The sequence below is a fragment of the Nylanderia fulva genome, unplaced genomic scaffold, assembly GCF_048542155.1.
Source record: "Nylanderia fulva isolate GAGA-0341 unplaced genomic scaffold, ASM4854215v1 Scaffold12, whole genome shotgun sequence".
NCBI lineage: Eukaryota > Metazoa > Arthropoda > Insecta > Hymenoptera > Formicidae > Nylanderia > Nylanderia fulva.
In genome coordinates, this window is record NW_028189409.1 from 3,663,109 (window position 1) to 3,684,833 (window position 21,725).

The window sequence follows — 21,725 nt, forward strand, 5'->3', positions numbered from 1 at the left end:
TTAGATTTCTATACATGTGTTACACACATACATTTGCAATAAAAATTTATTGCTATTATTTTATTTTATTTTTTTTTAGATACTTTGAACTTGAAGCTATATATGAAAAGTTAATATAAAAATATAAAAATGATATATTTAAATGAAAATAAAAATATAAAAGTTTTATTCATCTTTTTTCATTCAAGTTTAATGAAAATTGGATATTAAATTATATTTTCGGGAAAAGTTTACGGAGGAATAAAAACGATTTGGATCGCGTATGCGCCTGCACCAGTATAAGATTGTAGGACAATTCGCCCAATTGTTGTTGCCACGACTCTGCCTTGAGCATTTTTGCGGGAAGTCGGGTGTTCTGTAGCAAGAAGAAAAAACGGTCGTCCGAGCAGGTGGAGCAGCCGGAGAACGAGAGGGAGAGACCAGAGTGGAAGCAAGTCCTGGGCAGAAAAATCTCTCTTCTCGAGTCGTCGCAATCGTCCTCTCGAGTACATCGAATTTTTGGATAGACATGACTTACACGTGAACAGACGATATATATCAACGAATAATTATTATCGCGCGATTTTTACGTCGATAGACTCGAATGTCATGAACAGCTCTGATTTGAGCATTAAGATTTCTTTGCTTTTTATTTTGTAGCATTACATTTTTTGTCGAATCGCCTTTGAACTGTCCATATTAACACGATTTTGTATGGATTTTTATATATTTTTTTACACATTCTCCGCGAACACCAGATATTGTATAACAGGTCAACGTGATTCAATGCAATGGGGTCGTCTATTCTATACAGGATATTCAGAATGTAACTCAGGAAGATCAAGCCAAGGTCTCACCTTTGACTCTCACGCGTAAATTTTAGTTTCTTTGAAATCTTTTTTTATCAAAAATCGATGAGATTGCAATTTGACTTGAATTCGTGAAAAAAACGAGCCCCGCAGTATCGTAAACGCAATCAGCCAACCATGATTTCGCATCTTTGATCTCGGTAAGACCTGTTTCTTTTGCGTTTTTTTTTTTTAACTTCTCGAAGATATTAAAGAGATTTCAAAGAAGATTATTATTAAAATCATATTCATAGTCATGATATAATTTTTATTTTGAAAAAAATATATATAATTATATATATAATAATTATATATATGTATAGATATAGAATATTTAATTATATATATATATTTTTTTCAATTTTAAATATATAAAATACATAAAATTGTAAATGGTGCACCAAGCGATGCACAACTTGCATCTTTGCATGCAAGTCCGAGTGAGCGAGACAAGGGCGATATGCAGATGATTGGAAGGGATGGGAGGGAAACACAAATGTACATACATGAAATAAAGCGTGACGCAGACCGCCGCGAGATTCGAGAACGTGCAATTATAAGCATCTCGCGCGATACCGGGTGGATGATTGTAACGCAACTTGGCCGAGTCACGCTTCGCCATATCACGGCCGGCCGCGTGATGGGGGTAAATTCGACCGTTACAGAAATGCATGTGCGTGCACACGCGCATCGCTCGTCCTCTCATATACATTCGCCACCCGGACAGGTGAAACACCATGACCACCGTAGCCAGCGCCCGTAACGATCATTAGGTTTGTGATTGCTTCTTGAGATTTTCCACCCGTAATATCCACACCCGTTTGGTTATTATTGCTGATTATTGCTGCGTTTTGCCCTGTAATTGCTTCCCATGATATCGAAAGTGCCGACGATTATCAGTTCGTGCATGGAACATGCTCGATTATATAGGAAGTGCGCGTGATTTTATAAAGATTTGGGAAGTTAAGCAGGGTAGAAATATTTTTAAAACATGGATAAATCTCGACGTGTGTTCTCCAATACGTAAAATCGTGTTTCGACGCAGCCGTTGGATCTCTCCGAGGAAATGCCCACTTCCTTTCCCATTTAAACACGGGAAGAACATCGATATCCGTGGGGGATTTCGAGTTTCGAGTGCTCGCGCTCCCTATCGGTCTCCCACTTCCGGTCCTGGTCAAGCAGACCGGAACACGCGGGGTCCCCGGGTACACCGTGACGTCAGAGCATCGTCGAAAATTAGGGAGGAACTTATCTGCAGGGGTTCCAAGCCAGGATGTAGTTAATGCCGCGACTTTAACTCATACTAAAGACGATTACTGACCCGATCATTTTTCACGGTTATGAGCAGTCTAATGGAGAGCGTGCTCACGAATTACGCGAACCGATTTTTGAAAATGCCAGACGTTCTATATTACTGGTTCTTTTTTATCGTCGGGTCCTTATTTTATTTGTCTTTCATATTTTTGTGCGACACTGAAAAAAAATTTATTGAATTCGAATAAATATTTTTATTTCAATACTCCTTATAAATCATTTATTTGAAATTGATAATATCGATTTGATGTGAACAAATATTTATTTGATATTCAAATAAATGATTTATTATTTGGCAGTATTGAAATAAATATTTATTAATTTAATCATTTTTTTTTTTTCAGTGGAGAAATCGGATAAAAATATGAAAATAAGAGAAAGGAAAAGAGAGTTCGTATAAATTATATTGCTAATTTTTAAATTAATTTCATATAGGCGTTTATAAATGAAGAAGTCTAATTTTAATTTTTAGAATATTAACATTTTTCTTCGCCCCTTGAACTGATATTCACCATGCTTTTGCTCGCAGGCACGATTGCGGCGGAAGAAAGCGTCTCGTGAAAAGATGATCGACAGCTGATACCGGCAAGGAGGAAACAGGAGAGTGAGAAACATCGAACGGAACGAACCAAAAAGTCGCGAAGAATAAGGTAAGAAAATTTGAAACTCTACCCTTTGGCCATCGGCGCGAGCACCTGGGCAGCATATGTGCCAAATATAAAAGGACGAAACGCGTCTCTGCGGCCGATTATTCTCTCTTCCTCTTTCCCTCCTTTCTGTCTCTTCGCAAATTCTGTGTGTGAACTCGAAGATCCCGAAAATTTTGCGAAATCATCGGTGCATCTCGCGTGGCTTTTTCCCATCGTCGAAATTGAGGGAGCGCGCAACCAACCGCGTACGTCAGTCGATCAGCTGTTGTTGCTAACCGCGCATTAACCTTTCAGATAAATGTCAGATAACGAATAGTACAAAAAAAAAAACAGATTTTTCGTAAAATCTTGCATTCACGTTTTTATCAGTGTCAGGAAATGCTGTAACATCTCGTAGCAAGGTGTTTTATTTGCTTTTCTTTTTAATATAATATCAAGCTTAAAATAAATTTATTTTTATTTGAAAATCTATTTCATATTTATGAAGAAAATGTATTATTGAAATTAAAATTATTAAAAGAAAATAACTTATTGTTGAATAGTAAAAAACTTAATATTGCTATTTATTTAATTTAAACTTAACAGTAATATTTAGTTATTTTTTTTATTATTCAATATTATATTGAGATATTTCTTTAAATAATTTTAATTTTAATCATATATTTTCTCTCTCCGATATGGACTAAATTTTTAAAATTAAAGAAGGAATTATTACGAGGGAAAAATGTCGTTTTGAATTTAACATTACTCTTTTAGTATTAATAAAGATTTTTATGAATCATTTATTTTGTGGCATCATAATTTACACGCGTTCACCTAGACTTGTCTAGGATGAGAAATGATGCAGGAAAGAGCAAGACGAGGGGCAGAAACTGGACAATGGGGTTCGTGTTTGCAACCACCTGTACTCACAGGTAGACGAAAACATGTGTGAGGAAACAAGACCGTCTTTTCCACGCGTACGTTTATAATATCAGACGGCGAAAACAAATAGAAGCTGGTCGCGTGGGTTTCTCGTGGCCTCTTTTGCCTAGAAATTTGATATATTCGGTCACTATTTCATCATCTGCTCGCCGCAGAATGCCCGGTGCGCGCGCCAGAATCGATTATCTTCTGGTTCCTCTCATGAACATCTCTACAAGTATAATGATATCTTTTTATATATTCCTCGGAGTTGTCTCGTTGTCCGAAAACGCGATAGTTTAACGTTCTCGTAGTGTCTATAGAGTGTCGCGTTTGTCATAGACACCGGGGATAAGTGGTGAAGGGATGTATATATACGCAAACAGCTGCCATTCGGTTGCAGATGCTCTCGAAATTCTGAAATTCCAACCACGTCGTAAACATCCGTGGCTGTTTACGCGACTGTATCCGCGCGAAGCTGCGTCTTTTGTATACAAAAAATCACTATTTTCGAAGAACTTGAAGTTTGATTGTTTTGACAAAAGGAAATTTTACATTTGTAGTTGAATTAATAATACATTAAGAAACTTTAAATTAGACAGCAAAAGGCTAAATTAGTCGCTCTTTCTATCTCTCCCGCATATAATTTATATTTTTCTCATGAAGATCTGTTCTGTGTAATATTTTTATTGTATTGCCTAGCGATTTCTTCAGTTACACTTGTTATTAATTTAGATCATGAAAAAATCAATAAAAACAAGTAATTTTATCTCGTGTTCTTAGAAAAGCAATTAATTTGAATTTATTATTTAAATTTACTTCTTATATACATACGTTTTTCTTCTATTCATTATGTTTAACACGACTAATTAAATACGTAGGCTGATTACCGTATATATAAGGTTGAAACGGTCGCGAGTAATTGAACCAATTTATCCACGCAAAAATCGTGCATGCAAAGGAAACGTTTAAGGCAGGATGTTGCTTTACACTTTGTGTTCTGCTTGCGTGTAGCCAGGCGCTCTTTATTTTTCTCCCTCAATGACACGATGTACGACACAGAAAAAGACTTGGAAAAATTGTCGGTTAGAAATTAGCTGCTTTTCTGAGCGAGCGAGGATGTGTAATGACACGAGCGATGAAGCTCAAGGTTGACGTCGCAATTTCAGTCAATTTAGACCTCCTATGAACCCCATTTACATCTCTGCGAACTGTAATTTGCACGCTTTTTATGGATATCGAATTAATAATTGGCGTTTTTTTTTTCTTTGATGGCTCGTTCTCTGTATTCGAAACATGCGAACAAAAATTGCTTGCCTCTCATTTCCCTAATTGTAGGAGGGATTATTCTATACAAACTACTGTTAAAAATAATCGCAAATGTATAGCACTTCAAATGTGCATATATTTAATAATGGATTTAATAATATAGAAAACAAATTGAATTATAATAATACATTTTTGTGTGCAGCACAAAAAGTAGACATTAATGTTCGAAATAAAAAATCTATGCTAAATGAAATAGCGACGTATACCTTGGAGAAAAGAAAGATGCTGTTGATCGAGTACAAGTCTTTTTTATAGCTCTGCATTTTAATAGATGGATGATAATTGCGCGGTTTTCCGCAGTCTCGTTCAATTCAAATAGATATTGGGGGTGCTTCGGGAAGTTAAACTCGCGTTGTGGGGTAAAAAAGAAAAGCGTACCGACGAGATTTGAACAATGCGGGAGGAAGGCGTGACGGTGAGCTTTACGAATCTCCGATCCAGCTGCTCGTACCTACCTATATTTACCGTCGACCTTTCGAAGCCTCCACCTCCGCGCGATAGTCGTTCAGATAGTCTGAATGCCGGTAAATCTACCGACGAGCTGCCCCCGTTGGAGAGGGTGGAACAGCTGTTCCGTTCAATAAGAGGAGATCCTGAATCGCGTGAATATTTAAAGATCCTAGTATCCTTACACGCTTTCAACGAGCTTTTTAACGGTAGTTGCCGGAGACCGTGAAATACGATGGGATCACAGATTGTCTTAGAAATATTTAAATCAACTTTCACGGTCAAAATCTGTCGCACCTTCATTATTTAATAGCAACATTCTTGTGTAAAAAGATGTGCAAAAATTCGGATTATTTTCATAAAGTTTTGGCTAGTAAGTTGAAGCAGTTAAAATTCATTAATTTTGATGTTTTTTTTTTTTACATTTTATTACGGTTTTATTAATTTTTTTATATGAAGAAAGATATGGATTCGAAAAGTCGAAAGATTGACATAAAGATTAATGTATCAATACACGCCAGATGTCGGGAATAATTAAATTGCTGTCACGAAAGATCCTTGTTTCTCTCATCATTTTGGCGTAACCTAGCTCTCGTATTTCTACGGTTGAAACAGGAACAGGAAGAACACGTCCCCTTGAGCGAAAAAAAACTCCGGGTTGGTTCAAGAAGGAACCATCTTGTTGTGGGCATAAAGTAATTTGATCTTCTGGATAGTTTTACGGCTTCTATATCAACGTATTAATTGTAGAGATATTACGATACTTTGAAAAACACGCAAATTAAAAAGATATAATCAGGAGTAAAATTTAATAGAAAAAAGATCTCGAATTATATACAGGATGAGCCTTATAACATGCGATTGCCATGATTTTTAAGGCACTTAATCGTTTAATTATGCATATAGTGCATATTGATTATACATATATTTTGATAGTTTTGATCATTTTCATCATATTTATCATTTTGATCACCGATCATTTCGATCGTTTTAATCATTTCGATCATATAGATAATTTTGATCCTTTCATTATTTAGCCAAATACTAGTAATTTTACGTATTACAATAGCGGGTCATTATATTAGACACTCAGACACACGATAAAATAATAATTTTATTAATCAGCTGATCGATTAAATCATTTATTAATCAGACTTAATATACCTAAACTACGTATTATGGACAATATAAAGTCAAGTTATCGAGTTTATATTACGATGACCATCTTGTATATTGGCGCGATATTTTTAATGAATATTTACTGCACGTGAAAAAAGAGATGGACAATCATTAAATCGACATTTAATTTTATTTGCTCTCGAGGAGAGAAGACGCGTAATATATAACATTTGCAAGAAATTTCAAAGTTAAATATCTTGCGAAATATCTTATATAATATTCTTTGATCTTTCACGCAATTTCTCGACCGCCACCGGTATTGAAAGAAACCTCGCACGAATTTTTCCGCCACGTTGAACCGCGCATCCGTTTGCAACGTGCGTGCATTTTAACGATAGGCCTGAAACGGAAAAATGATAGCCGCTGTCACAGATAAGTCTCGCAGACTCCTGGGAACGCGGTTCCCGCCAATTTCTCGACGGGTGCTCGAGGCAGTGTAACGGCCGTTGGTCCGAGATGCCTCGAAAGTGGCAGGTGCAACTCGGGCCAAACTTCATTAAACACAATCCCATCTGCGCCCTCATACTTCCAAGACGTCTCGTGGCCGCCGTAACTTTTCGAGGACGATAGAGAGAGATGAGAAGAAAGGAGCCCTAGCAACTCCGCTTGATGCATATACATATATATGTATATATATATATATATATATTTTTTTTTTCTTTCTTCCTCCTTTTTATCTTTACTCGCGAGACAGGCAGATTGACTGGTCCAGTGAAGCTGCTTAAAACTACATACTCTGCGTGACAATGACTGAGAACTAACAGGTGCTTGTTCTCATATAATGAAAAAAAGCACTTGTACATACGGTAGACGACGTGTTTATAAATAATTTAAATACTCTACAGTGTAATAGAAAGTTTTCGGTGCTTTCCGCGTTTATTGAAAATGACACTTTTGCATTTTCTCTGGAAAAATACTTGAACATTTTATATTTTATTGCAGAATTCATAAATTTGTTCTTGCATATATACTCTTTTCGTCTTTTATAAGAGATGATGCATTTTTTGTGTTAGTAAATGTCGGAATTTCAAAGAAATAAGGAAGGAAAATTGGATCATCATCGTCGGTTAAACAAATAAATTCTCAGAAGGAAGCCACGTGGCTGGTTTTTCTGACACGCGCGCCTGATCCTTTAGACCCTCGAGATTTTTATTAGTTTTAGGATACTCTCTAGTCAGTTTAAAAGAAAACAATCGGCCGGAAGAACTCGCAAGCCCAATGCTCTAGTATTCGCATAATTACATTAATTCGAATTACGATTAAGAACGTGTATAATAAAATTATCATCTGATCAAACGCGACTGCCGACAAAATTAAAGATAAATTATAAGGAAAGAAATGAGAGAAACTTATAATTTATTTCCTAATAATTGAGTTGTAGTAATTTTGCAAATAATAAGTATTCTTTGTATAATCTAGGATCTCCGGCAGCACATGAAAGATTATATTATTATAAATATCTTTGAAATTATGTTGTAATATTTTTACGATGCAATTATTTATCAATGGCTGATATATATTTTGAATACGCGATTGATAGAATGCAGTAAAAATAACATTTGCCATTTCGCGAAAGATTCTCAAAATTCTCTTCCTGTTTATTTTCTCATAAATTTTCGTATTATAAGAGACATCAGAATATTTTTTACAATCTACCCCGTCGACGCAATGTCGTAAAAGAGACTCAGCTTGAACGACGAGGTACATAATAGGCTTTATAGGATCTTTAAACTTTAAAGGGACGGTACCCGAACAGCTGACGCTTCCTAAGATACTCAGGTATCCTTTCTAATAAATTCGGGACAGTTTGAAAAACATAAATTAATTGATGTTAAAAAATGTCGATTGGAAAAGTAGGGAAAAATTTAATAAATATTCTATATATACGTATGTGTATATATATTTGCATTTGTATATGGATAATGTCTGTTTTATAATTTTATTATTATTCTTGATATAGTTACATAAAGTTTTATCTCTTCATCTTTATCTTATATATATAATATTATCAGGTTAACATGAGCGGTTTGTCTCTAACATTTCTCATAGTTCTCACGGTAACAAAAAACGATTGTATCCCTCGCACGCTTTACACGATAATAAACATTTCTGTTGATCAATTAACGCGGATAATCGTGAATTTTATTATAGCATCTGTTGCAAGCGATATCCAGGTGTTAAACGAAGGGTGTGCCTGTAGCGTTTGATACTTTTTTTCTGCCGGAATATCGATATGAAATACGATCGTCTTCCGGCCTCGTACGAGCGAGTGACAAATAATTTTCGGTGTTACGAGAATACGTTGAAAATTCACTATATATATATATATATAATGAAATTGGTAAAATGTTTTTGAATGCAGTATAACACACCAGCGATATCGTGTCAGTTTCACTTTGGTTGAATGAAAATCAATATACACGAGGGATATGTTTCACAGAATGCATCCCGGCTGATCAACGTTCACACGATTGCGCAGATGGCGCCGTTAATGTTACAATTTATCAAATAACGAGGTAATCGGGGTGGGCGTAACCGTGACGGATACAGGGGTGATCAAAACCTCGAGCTATTTGTTAAGCCTAGGTAATTAAAGAGCACTTTTTCCCAGCGCCATATGCAACTCTTATTGGCTCATCACGCGAGATTCGCCAATCGTTTATTCAATCCGTAGGTGAAATACTCCAGAAACGAGATACGCGCAGATAAACAGCACGATATTTTACGGTCTAAACATTGATATTTATTATTAAATTAGGGTGATCGAATTTTGGTTCTTTTAGAGGCACTACATTGATCATTTTACAAATTTTTTGATATTTTTAAAAATTATCTATTTATTTATTTCCTTATTTATTTTCTTTGGAAAAATTCCATTTTTTTATAACTATTTTTTCGCAAGACAAAAACTTATTTGCAGTATGTTGAAGTTTTTCTGAATCTTTCTTCTTCGAAATTCTGCGTCGCCATTTGCGAAAAATTAGGATAAGCATAAGAATCCCAAGAACTGAACCAACGATCACATTGCTATTAGCACGTGTCTCACAATCAGCGACGCAATCGATTTCTGAAATATAAAATTTTATCGTTACATTAAAAATGTCTAACTAAAAACAGTTAATAAAAGCAATCTTTTGAACGTCACAATTATAATTTAAAAATATTAATATATTAATAATTAATAAAACAATGTTTATACAACAGACCTGTTTTCGAGCAATTCTGGATGCACTCGTTAAACGCAATTAAACGGATATCGGAGATAATAACATCTATTTCATCTCCAATGTTTATTATGGTATTTACTTCGCATATAAATATTTCGTACTTTATCGAAGCAGAAAATAATTGCAGATGCCTATCTGATGTGTCTCCATGCATTCTTTTCTCTGCAAATATTATAATAACATATAATTAAATATTAAATAATTATATCATATCAGATATAATAAATAATTTATATCAATTTTTGCAGAATTTTAAAACGCAATTTTTGACATACTTTGCGCTCGTGGAAAATTATTGCCATCTAAATGTACATCGATAGAGATGAAATCGAGAAAGAAATTCGTTTCATTATGAGCATAATGAAAGATGATTCTATTTTCCTTATTGTCACTGTCTAGTTGAGTCTCGACAGGTTCCTTCCAACTTAGAGTCATCTTGGCTATCTTCTCATGACAAATTCCTGTTATCTTTGCGTTTGTTGGAACCGTCAACATAGCATTGCCTATCTAAAAATGTAACATGTTGCATTTGATTGTTTGTTAAAATAATGCCGAAACATATGTCATTAATCTTACTCTTTTTAAGACATTGATTAAATCATTTCTTGTTTCTTTAGAGATTTTTATGTATTACTTTTTTATAAATATTATGTGTGAGATGTCTTCGATAAATATTAATATTTTACCTGAGAATCTTTCATTGCGTATCGCAAATTAATTCGGATCATCATGTTAGTAAGAACGCAAGCTCTTCCGGTTTCAATATCTCTAACGATGTAATCAAATTCAAGAGCGATAGATTCCGTACAACATATTGTCGCATTTGTTTTAGTACATTTTGGATTAGGCATCGAGGTTGTCGTCGATGACTTTTTCATTGAAGTTGTTTCAATCGCACTTGTATTTGTTATTGTATCTTTTACTGTTGTAATCGTCGTCCTACCTGTTTCCACCGTGATCGTGCTTGTCATTTTCGATGTAATAATTGATGCGATGTCAGCCGATATTTCAGACTCTCCATTTGTTAGTGTGATTGTCGGAATTATTGTAGTAACCATAATTGGCGTAGTTTCTATCGTATTCATTGTTACTTCCTTAGCATCTGAAGATACCATCTCAGATGATAGTTGCGTGTTCGTTATATATTTCTGCGTTGTAGATTGTGTTAACAGGGCTCTAGACGGGATTGACAGCATTTTAAAATATGTCGTTTTATTCGGTATTTTCGGTATTTTAGATTGCGTTGCAGGTATTGTTATTTTATCCACAGTGGTTGTTTCAGATAGTAAAGTCGATACCGTAGATGATGATTTAGCCGTGAGATTTTCGAAGGATGCAGTAGACGATAATGAAATTTGTGCTGTCGCCGAGTAGATCATTATACCTGTCAAAATTATTGTATCGTTTGTTTCATTTTATTCTCTACAATTCGCGCATGTAAGAAATTTATACTTAAATTAAAATCCGATTTTTTTATTTGCCTGAGTTGCGCACGCAACTATTAAACAATAGATATTTTGTCGATATTTGTTTATTAAGTAACTATGACGGAGAAATAATTTTTTAGGAAAAAAAATAGAAGTAAAAGATACAAGAAAAATTGTCTCTTGATTTTGAACAGTTCCTTTTAAACAATTTTTCTCGCAAATTAATCAAAAAATGTATTCTTTACTTTTATCTTTTTATGAAAAAGAATCACTTATTTATCGATTTACTTGTCACAGTCAAGCTATATTTTCTCAAAAGAAAGATTAACTAGGAATTTATTATTTGTTATAAGATTGGTTATCAAATAGAAATTTATTATTATTAACGTCAGAGGGATATAAAAACGGAGTTAACTAACTGTAGATGATTAATACTTCAATTGCGATTACAAGAATCATTATTCCAATCATTAATGTCACATGTGTCCTTTTCATATTTTTATTAATTTAATTTTCTTCAAGAATCCACTTTATATATACACGTATATTGTTACTCTCATCGGTATAATTATATAATTATAATTGTACACGCTATATTTAATGGCAAGTATAATGCAAAGGTATTAGAAGAGAAAAAAGATATCGAGAGCACACGCACAAGTCGCGAGTAGAAATTGTCTATTTATTACGTCGTTAATCACGAAAAGTATAATAAATTATTCGTTTATCTCGTAGAAGAAAAAAATTAACCCAGTTAAGCGTATGGCAATGGTTAATATATAACGAATATATCCCTACCCTCTCACAGTCTATTTCTGTGCATTATCATTTTGTTTTCCGCCAGGCAACGAGATAGGATATCTCTAAATCCTGTTTTTCTCTCTATTTAATCGGTTTATGCGATATACAATTATTAAGCCGAAAATGATAATTTATGAAATTCTCAACTCTGACATTTTTATAGCTTTGTAATTTTAAGTTCTTTTTAAAATACCGATTGAAATGCGGAGAAAAATAAATTTTTTAATTAACAGTCTCGCGTGCACAATCGTATATATTCAAAATTTCCCAGGTAGAAATTTTATCTGGAAATAATCAGGGCTCCATATATTCTTTTAAAAATATTTCTGGAATCCAGGTAAAAAATTTAACTAGAACCTGTGCAAAGTTTGGGACGCCTAAATCGTACAGGTCCTATCGCAGAATTCGGGTGGGCTCAAGATTACGCCCAGAATTTGTAGAAAAATTATTTGCAGTCTAACTAGGACCTATAATTTTTTAAAATATTTGCTTGATTTGTATTATAATTATTTCTATAAGCTAGATTATTTAATCCTGGCCCCATATATAGTTTCATATTTATTCTAATTTGGGAAAAATATGTCAGTGGTAATTTAGAATCCACGCAGATTTTTCCGATTATTTTTTTCCTCGGTAAAATAAAGATAAATTTCTAAGGTGTATTCTGGACTTAAACATATACCTATTTCAAACTGAATTTTTTTACCTAGGCCCTGTATTTAATCTCGACAAATCGAGGCAGATTTCTACCTGGGTTATTTGGTACAACATTATTATCGGTTACATTGCATATTGTACATCGAATAACGTAGCAAATACGCTGGAATAATTAACGGATCACGCACGAATGCACCCTTTTCCGCTGTGCGGCCGGACATTATTGTCCGGTTTTTCGGTTCTGCCGTATCATTACCTTCTTTGTTGGCGACTCGTGCCGGTGCGTGCTGCAATCGGGACTGGTGAAATAAACCCGAGCTCCTTCTACCCCCATGCGACCCACCCCTTTCCCGATTTCGGTGACTCGCGAGCGATTTGTGGTTTTCAATTATTAGCTCGACATGCAACGCGTGTAGGTGGACAATGCATCGGAATGGACGGAGCATTATTGTCGTGACGAAAAATCGCATTCTACCTGTACGTGATTATGCAACGCACCCCGTGGTCATTAATCGCGCATTAAGCCCGCACCGATGTTGGTCTCCTTCTCTATATTGCCGCATTTTATTCTTTCAGCTGCCTAATTCGCGGTTTCGTCTGACTTTCTCGTTCATCAATTTATTTTACCGCCCGATAGATACTAAATTCATTTCGAGAGTTTCTAAATAATTTTCGAAATGACTTTAGCATATTTAATATCCACTTTGATATTTTTCTGAGAAATTATATCATTATTTCTCTTATCTTTATATAAAACATTTTCTTATTTCAAAGAGAAATTTAAAAATATTTCAAAAGTTTAGGAAAAATTCCCAAAAATAGGATTTTATTACTCTAGTTTTTTTTAAATCTAATTTAAATAAATTTACATTTTTATAGAGGTCTCTAAATAAACTTTCCCATTATTCTGTCCCAAAACAATATCTATTTGTGTTTACGTTATATTGTAGCAACATCCGCTGCATCTTTTTTATTTTTTATTTTTATTGTTGAGACTTCTATTATTATTTTTGCCGAGAATTACCTACCGCGCTAAATTGTGTTCAACTTGAACTGCCGCAAATAATATAGAAATACGTAGAAAAGAATCCATAAAATGTATAGAAGCTGTAAAATGTGTAGAAAACCTCAGATAATGACGATTGAATATATACTCTCTTTTGAAGATTTTAGTGTGCTGATTGCTTTTAAGCGAGCGACCTGACAGATAATTTCTTTGGTCATTATTCCTTCTCAGAACTTGTCTTCTACAAAAAAGATTATTTGTGTCTGTCGTAATATTTAGAATTCTTGCGTAGTTAAGCAATTCAAATTACAGTAAGTCGGATTTTTCGGGCTGTTTACGTAACGGTAATTAGATCTGCTATATTCAAACAGAAAAATATAGAGACATATATAGAAAGAGAAAAAAAGTTTAATACTAACTTTAAATAAAATAACAAAATAATATATTGTAAGAAGAGAACAAAGATAAATTATTTTTATTCCAAATTTTTTTCGATATATCTGTTATATATTTTCGATTTTTCCTTTACATAAATTTAATTGTCTAATAATAAATATTGTCGAACAAAGATAGACGATATAGCCAAATATACAAAAAATTTGAAAGAACGAAGTTACACCGTCGTTTCGACGCATCTGCTTGTTTATATACGAAACCCTTCGGATTTTATCGAACAATCTTCGCCCAGCGAAATCATCGGCCAATTCTTTCTCTGTTTTTTTTCTATGTCTAGATCGTCGCTATCGTGATTAAACTTTAAGGATTTATTCAAGCCATCTAATTTATCGAAAATATACGCCAAATTGATGATTGAACATTGCATTGCACACGCGTTAGATGAAAACATCTGCTGTACTACAAAACCCTTCGACGTTTATCAGTCGATCGTCGCGTGGAAATTGTTAAAAATAACATTGAGAGAGATTGAGCGACCCCGCGGAGTGACACAGCGTCGAGATTTTGATAGATCAAGCCAGAGATCGATTTTGTTCAATCGACCATCTGCCACGTCGAAGGGTTGTTTGTGGCAAACCCTTCTTGGACCTTCGGACCTTTACGTATGAGTGGTTACCCACAATGCAAGACGAAAGGTGTACACCAACAATACGAATAAACGGGTACATTGATTATTTCATCTATCATGAATATGTATGAATATCCATTGATTAAGTTAGAAATTAATTATTGGCACTTTGCGATCCAAAGCCATTTCAAAAATTACTGACGATTCATTTATAATAATTCATTCCTGTTATGCAATATTAATATTTAACCATCACAGTTTAAAAATGTATATATATATATACTTGTAAAATTTTTAATACAATAATAATATATTTTATTTTTTAACAGCTTTGAAGAAACAACTAAATTTAATTCTTTAATTAAAAAAATTAATTTTTTCTCACAATTATTTGCATTGATCTTTAATTATGAATTTTGCGACAATCTTTATGTGGTTTGAAAAGATCGTTGCATAAAATATTACACAAATCTATCTTTATATAGAAAGGCAGTTGGTTCGTTGTCACGCACATATACATATGTCCGAACAGAATTGAACTGTGATTTTTTTTTCTGAGAACCGGAAGTGTCCCAATTAACAGTCGCACGTTAGCTCGATAATATATGTGAGTGCGCGTAATACGTCGAAATTCCCACAAAAATTCATATTGGGCGAGCGTTTTCAACCCGCGGGCGCGCAGAGTTTTCCCATAGAACACCCCCAACGATAAATAATGCATGTCGATTTGCTCCGCTTCGTGGCGATTTCACGCGGAGTCGTGACACCGAGACGAGACAACTGGACAAAAGGGAGATTTACATAAATTACGCTTTCATGCGATTCCGAGATTGGCGCTCCTGATGAATAAATTTTCCCCATCTTTTTTTATGGGAAACTTTGATTGAAGAAGTCGTGACAAGGAAATTGATATCTCGATTCGTAGAAGAGTCCGGGAATGGAACGTAAATATCGCATAGTCATCTCTGCGCGATTCTATCACGTATACTTTGCTAAGTGTATATGTTTATTCTTACTAATGTGAAAGGGAATTCAATTCTCATGAATAAAAGTATCACTGCAACAAATAATGACTCGCATATTCAATGTATGCAAAATTATAACAAGTGTGTTATCTGCGCAAATTTGAAAATATATCATATCATTGTTAAGATATGTATGTTTTTTTTTCTATTTTTGTTTGATATTTGATTTTGCATATATTAATTATTAAAATGTACATTTAGAGTGATTATTTAGAAAAAGATTTTTAAAACATTTTTTATATTAAAAATTTATTCCAGATATCAAATTCTCAATAAATAAAATTAATTTATATTTATCTTCAAACTTAAAATTATCTTATTAATTTTTAATTTTAATACTACGTTTTTCTTGACCATTTGGGAATTTATTTTCTTCACACGCGTATAAGAATACATACATTTATGCATATCGTGGAGCAATCACGAGTTTTGTTTAACTCGATATGACTATGGGAGAACCCACTCTCTCGCACGTTAACTCAATTTCGTTATCCTTTCATCGCGCGCGCATCGGCTCGTCGCGAATTAACATACAACTCGAGAGCCGATACGCGCGTAAATTGTGCGAAAACTTTCGCGAGGGACACCTGCAAAGACGCAACGCGAAACGGAGAGTGCACGGTTACACGCGTAAAATTTATGTTGCGTGAAACAGCAACCGTCCTCGCAAGAGCACTTTTTCCTTCGTGAGAAACGGCTGCGATGGCGATCGTCCGTAACACGTCAAAGCGTAAAAACTTTTACGAGATAGTTGTAATATCCGTAAATAATAATACATAGGTATGCGAGAATGAACGCCCTTACGCAGCAAGACTTGGGAAGGACGGAACTTTGTTGAAGTCTTTGCTCATAATTTGATACGAGTGTCGAATTATCAAATTATACTTATGTGCATTGTTTTAAAAAATGAAAGTTTAATCTTAATTAGAAAAAGAAAATTTGTATATTATTTTATATATTATATCATATTTTATATTATTTATATATTATATTATTTTATAAAATATTTTATAATATTTTATATTATTTTATAATATTAATTTTATAATATTTTTATTTTAAAACATCTTATGCACGCAACTATAAATTATGATATAATTTATGATGATGATCTCTTTAATTTATCAACTGTTATTATTGTTATTATTACATATTTTATCATATGCATAATTGGATATTATTTATTATTTTTTGCAGTACACATTAATATTATTTTGTCGTGTAATTTGCGCTGCTTATGCCAGTTTCATAATCACATAACGTCATTCACCGCTTTCTAGTGCTTTCTACCAAAAGCGCATTCACGATTTTGCAATCGCGATTCGAGTGAGCGGCAGTCGACGCCTATTATGCGTTTCATAAACGTTAAAATTTCCGTTGGCGTTTTGTAGGAAACGGTCGACAGAATCCTTTGAAAGTATTTCCTTTCGGAGGTATCGACTTCCGGATTAAGAACCCATCGTCACGAAATCGATCAAGAGAGAGGGGACACGCGTTTCCTGTATGTTAGGAATATATGGCTTCCCATAAACGCAGTGTCATTGATATTGATTACATACATTCGACTAATTAGCTCATGATATAAGAAAATACTTTAATTAAGTTTGAGACTGAAAATTTCGAGAAAAAAAGACTATCTTTTTATTTAATATCTTAATTTCCATAAAAATATTTTTTTAAATTCTTTTTAATTTTATAATGAGAAAACTGAGAGGAAATATTTCGCCCTTTTTTGCGATGATAAGGTTTTATCTTTTATCTTTTTCACGGAGATTTGTAAATTGATCTGGCTTATCGCAAGTGTAGGAATGATAATGACTCATGATAACACATCAAGCTTCATCGATACAATTAAACGAAGAGAATTGTATATTTTATCGTATGCTAATACGCCATTCGATTATACAAATATTATCCGACAAAGTTCATTTCGTTTGCTATGCGTAGAAAATCACATACATATGTTGATAAGTCAAGTCTGCATTAAATTTCCCGGTTTAACTATGCCAGAAAATTTGTTGATTTAATCCTTATTATTTTTAATTGTACATGAACAATATTTGAGGGAAAAAAAATTTTGAAATTTACGATTTTAATTTAATCTCGAAAAAAAATTGTATATTTCCTTAATTTTCATGTTAAATTAGATTTTTGATAATACGCGTATGTAAGTTCTCTATTTAATGGAATTATATTTTCCGTAACATCTGCAACGTATATCGATTTACGAAAAGAACAGAATGTGATCGTCGTTCAAGGGTCTTCTTTATGTAACCGTGTCCCGTCACTTCCATGCTGGGGGCACGTGAACCATATGGTTCATGTGATCAATCATGCACGCGATCATATTGGCGATTAAGCTATCGAATTCGCGAAATTTAAACTGCACGCGCGAGTAATTTTTCGCTACACTTGAACGGTTTCGTGAGAAACAGACTTTACGTTGTGTCCTTGCTATTTTTTCACGTATTTTTAAATTTATTCTACATCTTTCAAATGTATCATTAAAATATCTTTTAAATATATCTTTAAAATGAGCACAAGTTTCACAAAAACATTATCTTTTTGTAATCATATATATTAAAAATGTTTTTTAGTAGAAAATATTTTGAGTATTAAATTTTTTTTACATCTCTTTATTAAAATGTAATATTTTATTGTTTTATGATAAGCTCTACAAAATATAAAATAGAATATTATGTCCCATTCGATTTATTATTTCTGGAAGCTGTTCTGAATTGTTATAAACTTCAAGCAAGATAATATTTATAAAATAAATTTAATTAATGAAAGAAAAACTAATTACATTCTTACGCGAATCTAATTATTTAAATTACTTAATGATACATTTCGTTAATCAGAAGTACAAACAATGAGAACGGAAAAAGACTATCGGGTGCGCAGCGAGTTGCATGTTAATTAGCTTAATTTACGAAAATTACATTAACTTGCGGCACCACGCGAAAGAAGACGGTGTTCTCATTTTGACTGAAAAGTTGAAGGTGAGGACGTTTCGCGAAAAATTGCATTTGCGTTGTAAAATTGCGGTTGCATAATTTGTGAATTCGTTCGAGGTGTTCGGGCATTGTTCATTGTGTGACAAGTTGCACCTGCAGTTTTACGATTGCTAAAAGCGGAAGAACTCCCCCATGTACGAGTACATGCTTCACCTGTGCTTTTCTGTTCTCGGACGTGTGCAGAGTACGATAAAAGGACAATGGATGTGTATATTAAAAATGGCATTTATCTGCATAAAGATCAGTGCTCAAATGCAACGAATGCAGACTCGATGCGTTTAAAATGCTTTACGCAGTTTACGATCCGTCACCGATGATTATAATCTATTTAATTTATGTTGAAGAATGAATACCCCACACACACACACACACACACACACACACATATACGCATGTACACTTATATGTATATAACATTAAATTTTTGCTATAAAAAATAATGCAAGGTGATAACAATCTTAATTTTGTTCTGAAATATTTAATTACGAATATGTGTGCGTATTTATAATTAAATATTAAAATTAAATAATATAGAATAATGTTAAGAATTATTACCACTTTATATTATTTTTTTATGGCAAATTTAATTATGAAACGAGTTCTTGCAATTTGTGCTAACAATTCCTTGTAAATACATCTAGAATGATTCATGTATAATTTTAGAATTATACTTAATTTTTTAACAACTTTTAAATATTATTCGAAAATGATTTATTTAAAAAATAGCTCCCAGAAATTTTTTACCAGTAAAGTATATACGTGTTTCACCAACGTAAGATATGTTATGCATTGTTGGGTTCACTACATTATCTTCTTTTGATTACACTGCTGCTTTGCTTATGCTTTCTTTGATAAAGGTGTTCTCTACTTTACCCAAAATGCATCTTGCATTTAATAAGATGTCACTACAACATCATTTTCTTGATGCATATATATTTATAATGTTACATTAATTTATATTTACATATTATAAAATATAGATATATATACACATGCTCTATTTTTTCATTTTTAAATTAAAGAAAAGTGAGAACTTATCGCAGTAAAGTATCGTATATTGTATTGAGGTTTCTATTTGAATTTTTTGAAAATGTTTCATGTAGAAACACAATTTTAATAATTTAACTGCCGCTCGTTGATAAATTCCCAAGATAATAGAATATCGGCCACTTTAATTTGATTTGACACATCGATATTTTCGACACGACACTATCTTTCGAAAGTTTCCTGTCAAGTGAAAGTCACCGTTATAATTTAACGAAAAACTGTCCTTTATTCCGCTTTCAACATGTTAAACGTCCATATAACCTACTTATATCATTAAATATAATTTTAAGACTAATGGTATAGAATATCGTATACTACATAATAGGACATAATACATAATTCATAACTGTAATTTACAAATATTATAACGTTAGTTCATCGACCGTTTAAATTATAAGTTAAATTACTATTATGAAACCACTTCAATTATTATTACGGAACCATTTCAATTATTATTATGGAACCATCTAGATTCTAGATTATCAATTTAAATTAATTATTTTAATTTCGCGCGTTAAAGGTGAAATAAATTTTTGAATAGAGATCGCGGAGTATCAAGGCATTACATTTTGCACTGTGGAATTGCCACAGACTACTTGTGTAAACTTCACACAGACGCGAAAAGTGTATAGTGGATGTATCAAGGTGGAGGACTCTTCTTGTGCCAGCACCCACTACCACTGATAAATTTATCATTTGCGTCTATTTACAACTGAATCAATAATCGATGCCTTAGATGCACCTTATGTACAGACGCAATCATGCACCCCCACATCGTGGAAACATGACTCCAAACCACTTTACGTCGTAAACCACCCCGTTCGATTCAACTATCATATCGAGTCGTTTTATGACTCTATCCTTAAAAACTGCATTTATTATTATAAAAGGACAAAGCTAAGAATGTCTCGTTTCGATCTTTACCTTTGACGGATTAAAAAATGATTTATGCGAATTCAACGAAGCATTGGTCATTTGTAATAGGGAAAGCAAGTAAAATTTTTAAGTGAATAATCGATTGATTTTAGGTATTTTTGTATTATTCTCCTTATTAACAAATCCTGTATTTTCTTTGGAAAGAAAGCGTAAAGATTTTTAATACACAATTGACGGGATTACAGATTATTGAATATCCGAAACAATAAATACTTTAATTTCAAAATTAAGATCTGGAGGTACAAAATCGCGTTGAAATTTATTATTAAATTAATCATATAATATCGCCAATAATAACATCTCAACGAAAAGTGTCAATCGTTACTGATAAATTATTAAAAACATGTCTGCAAAAACATAGATAACTAAATGCTATTTAAACGCTACAAATTTGCAAACGTATACGTCTTGTATTTTGATACGCATTATTATAACTAATCATTATTTATCGTCGCTCTGATTGCAAAACGATAGATAAATGATATACGTGTCGCGTACACGTTCGACATTAAGATTGCGACTGACATGACCGAGTAGGGTCACCGTTTCCGTAGTCTTATGTATGAATACACATGTATACATATGCATATACATACACATATGTATAGAAAAAAAAAATATATATATATATAAAAGAGCACGGTATATGTATAATATATTATATGCAGTTATATGTATATGCATGCATTTGTACAAATAAATATTCGTCAGAGTTGCACTTAAACGCAGATTAACTTTGATGAAATTGAAAATCTTGCCGAAACGGAAAAAGTATCTCTAAATAAGTATAAGAATTAATCTGTTTTTGTTTATTATATTCCTCGAATAATATCGCGATTTTATCGTCCGATGTAGAGTGTAAATTAACGCACACAACGTCACATTATATCTTACTCATACAAAATTTCA

General features: G+C 33.1%; 2 protein-coding genes across 2 annotated transcripts in view; one reads left to right on the forward strand and one right to left on the reverse strand.

Moving 5' to 3' along the window:
• Hipk (Homeodomain interacting protein kinase) overlaps window positions 1–21,725 on the forward strand; it is a 108,223-nt gene that overhangs the window by 33,637 nt on the left and 52,861 nt on the right. The window contains 1 exon segment of the mRNA XM_085490345.1: window positions 2,671–2,791. The gene's annotated coding sequence lies outside the window, so the exon portion shown is untranslated.
• Window positions 8,970–11,964, reverse strand: LOC114942624 (uncharacterized). The gene is made up of 5 exons (XM_029318023.2): window positions 11,723–11,964; window positions 10,563–11,260; window positions 10,152–10,383; window positions 9,856–10,038; window positions 8,970–9,716 (listed from the first exon to the last, which is right to left on the reverse strand). The coding sequence occupies exons 1-5, from the start codon at window positions 11,796–11,798 to the stop codon at window positions 9,499–9,501; spliced, it is 1,407 nt and encodes a 468-aa protein (XP_029173856.1). The 5' UTR covers window positions 11,799–11,964; the 3' UTR covers window positions 8,970–9,498.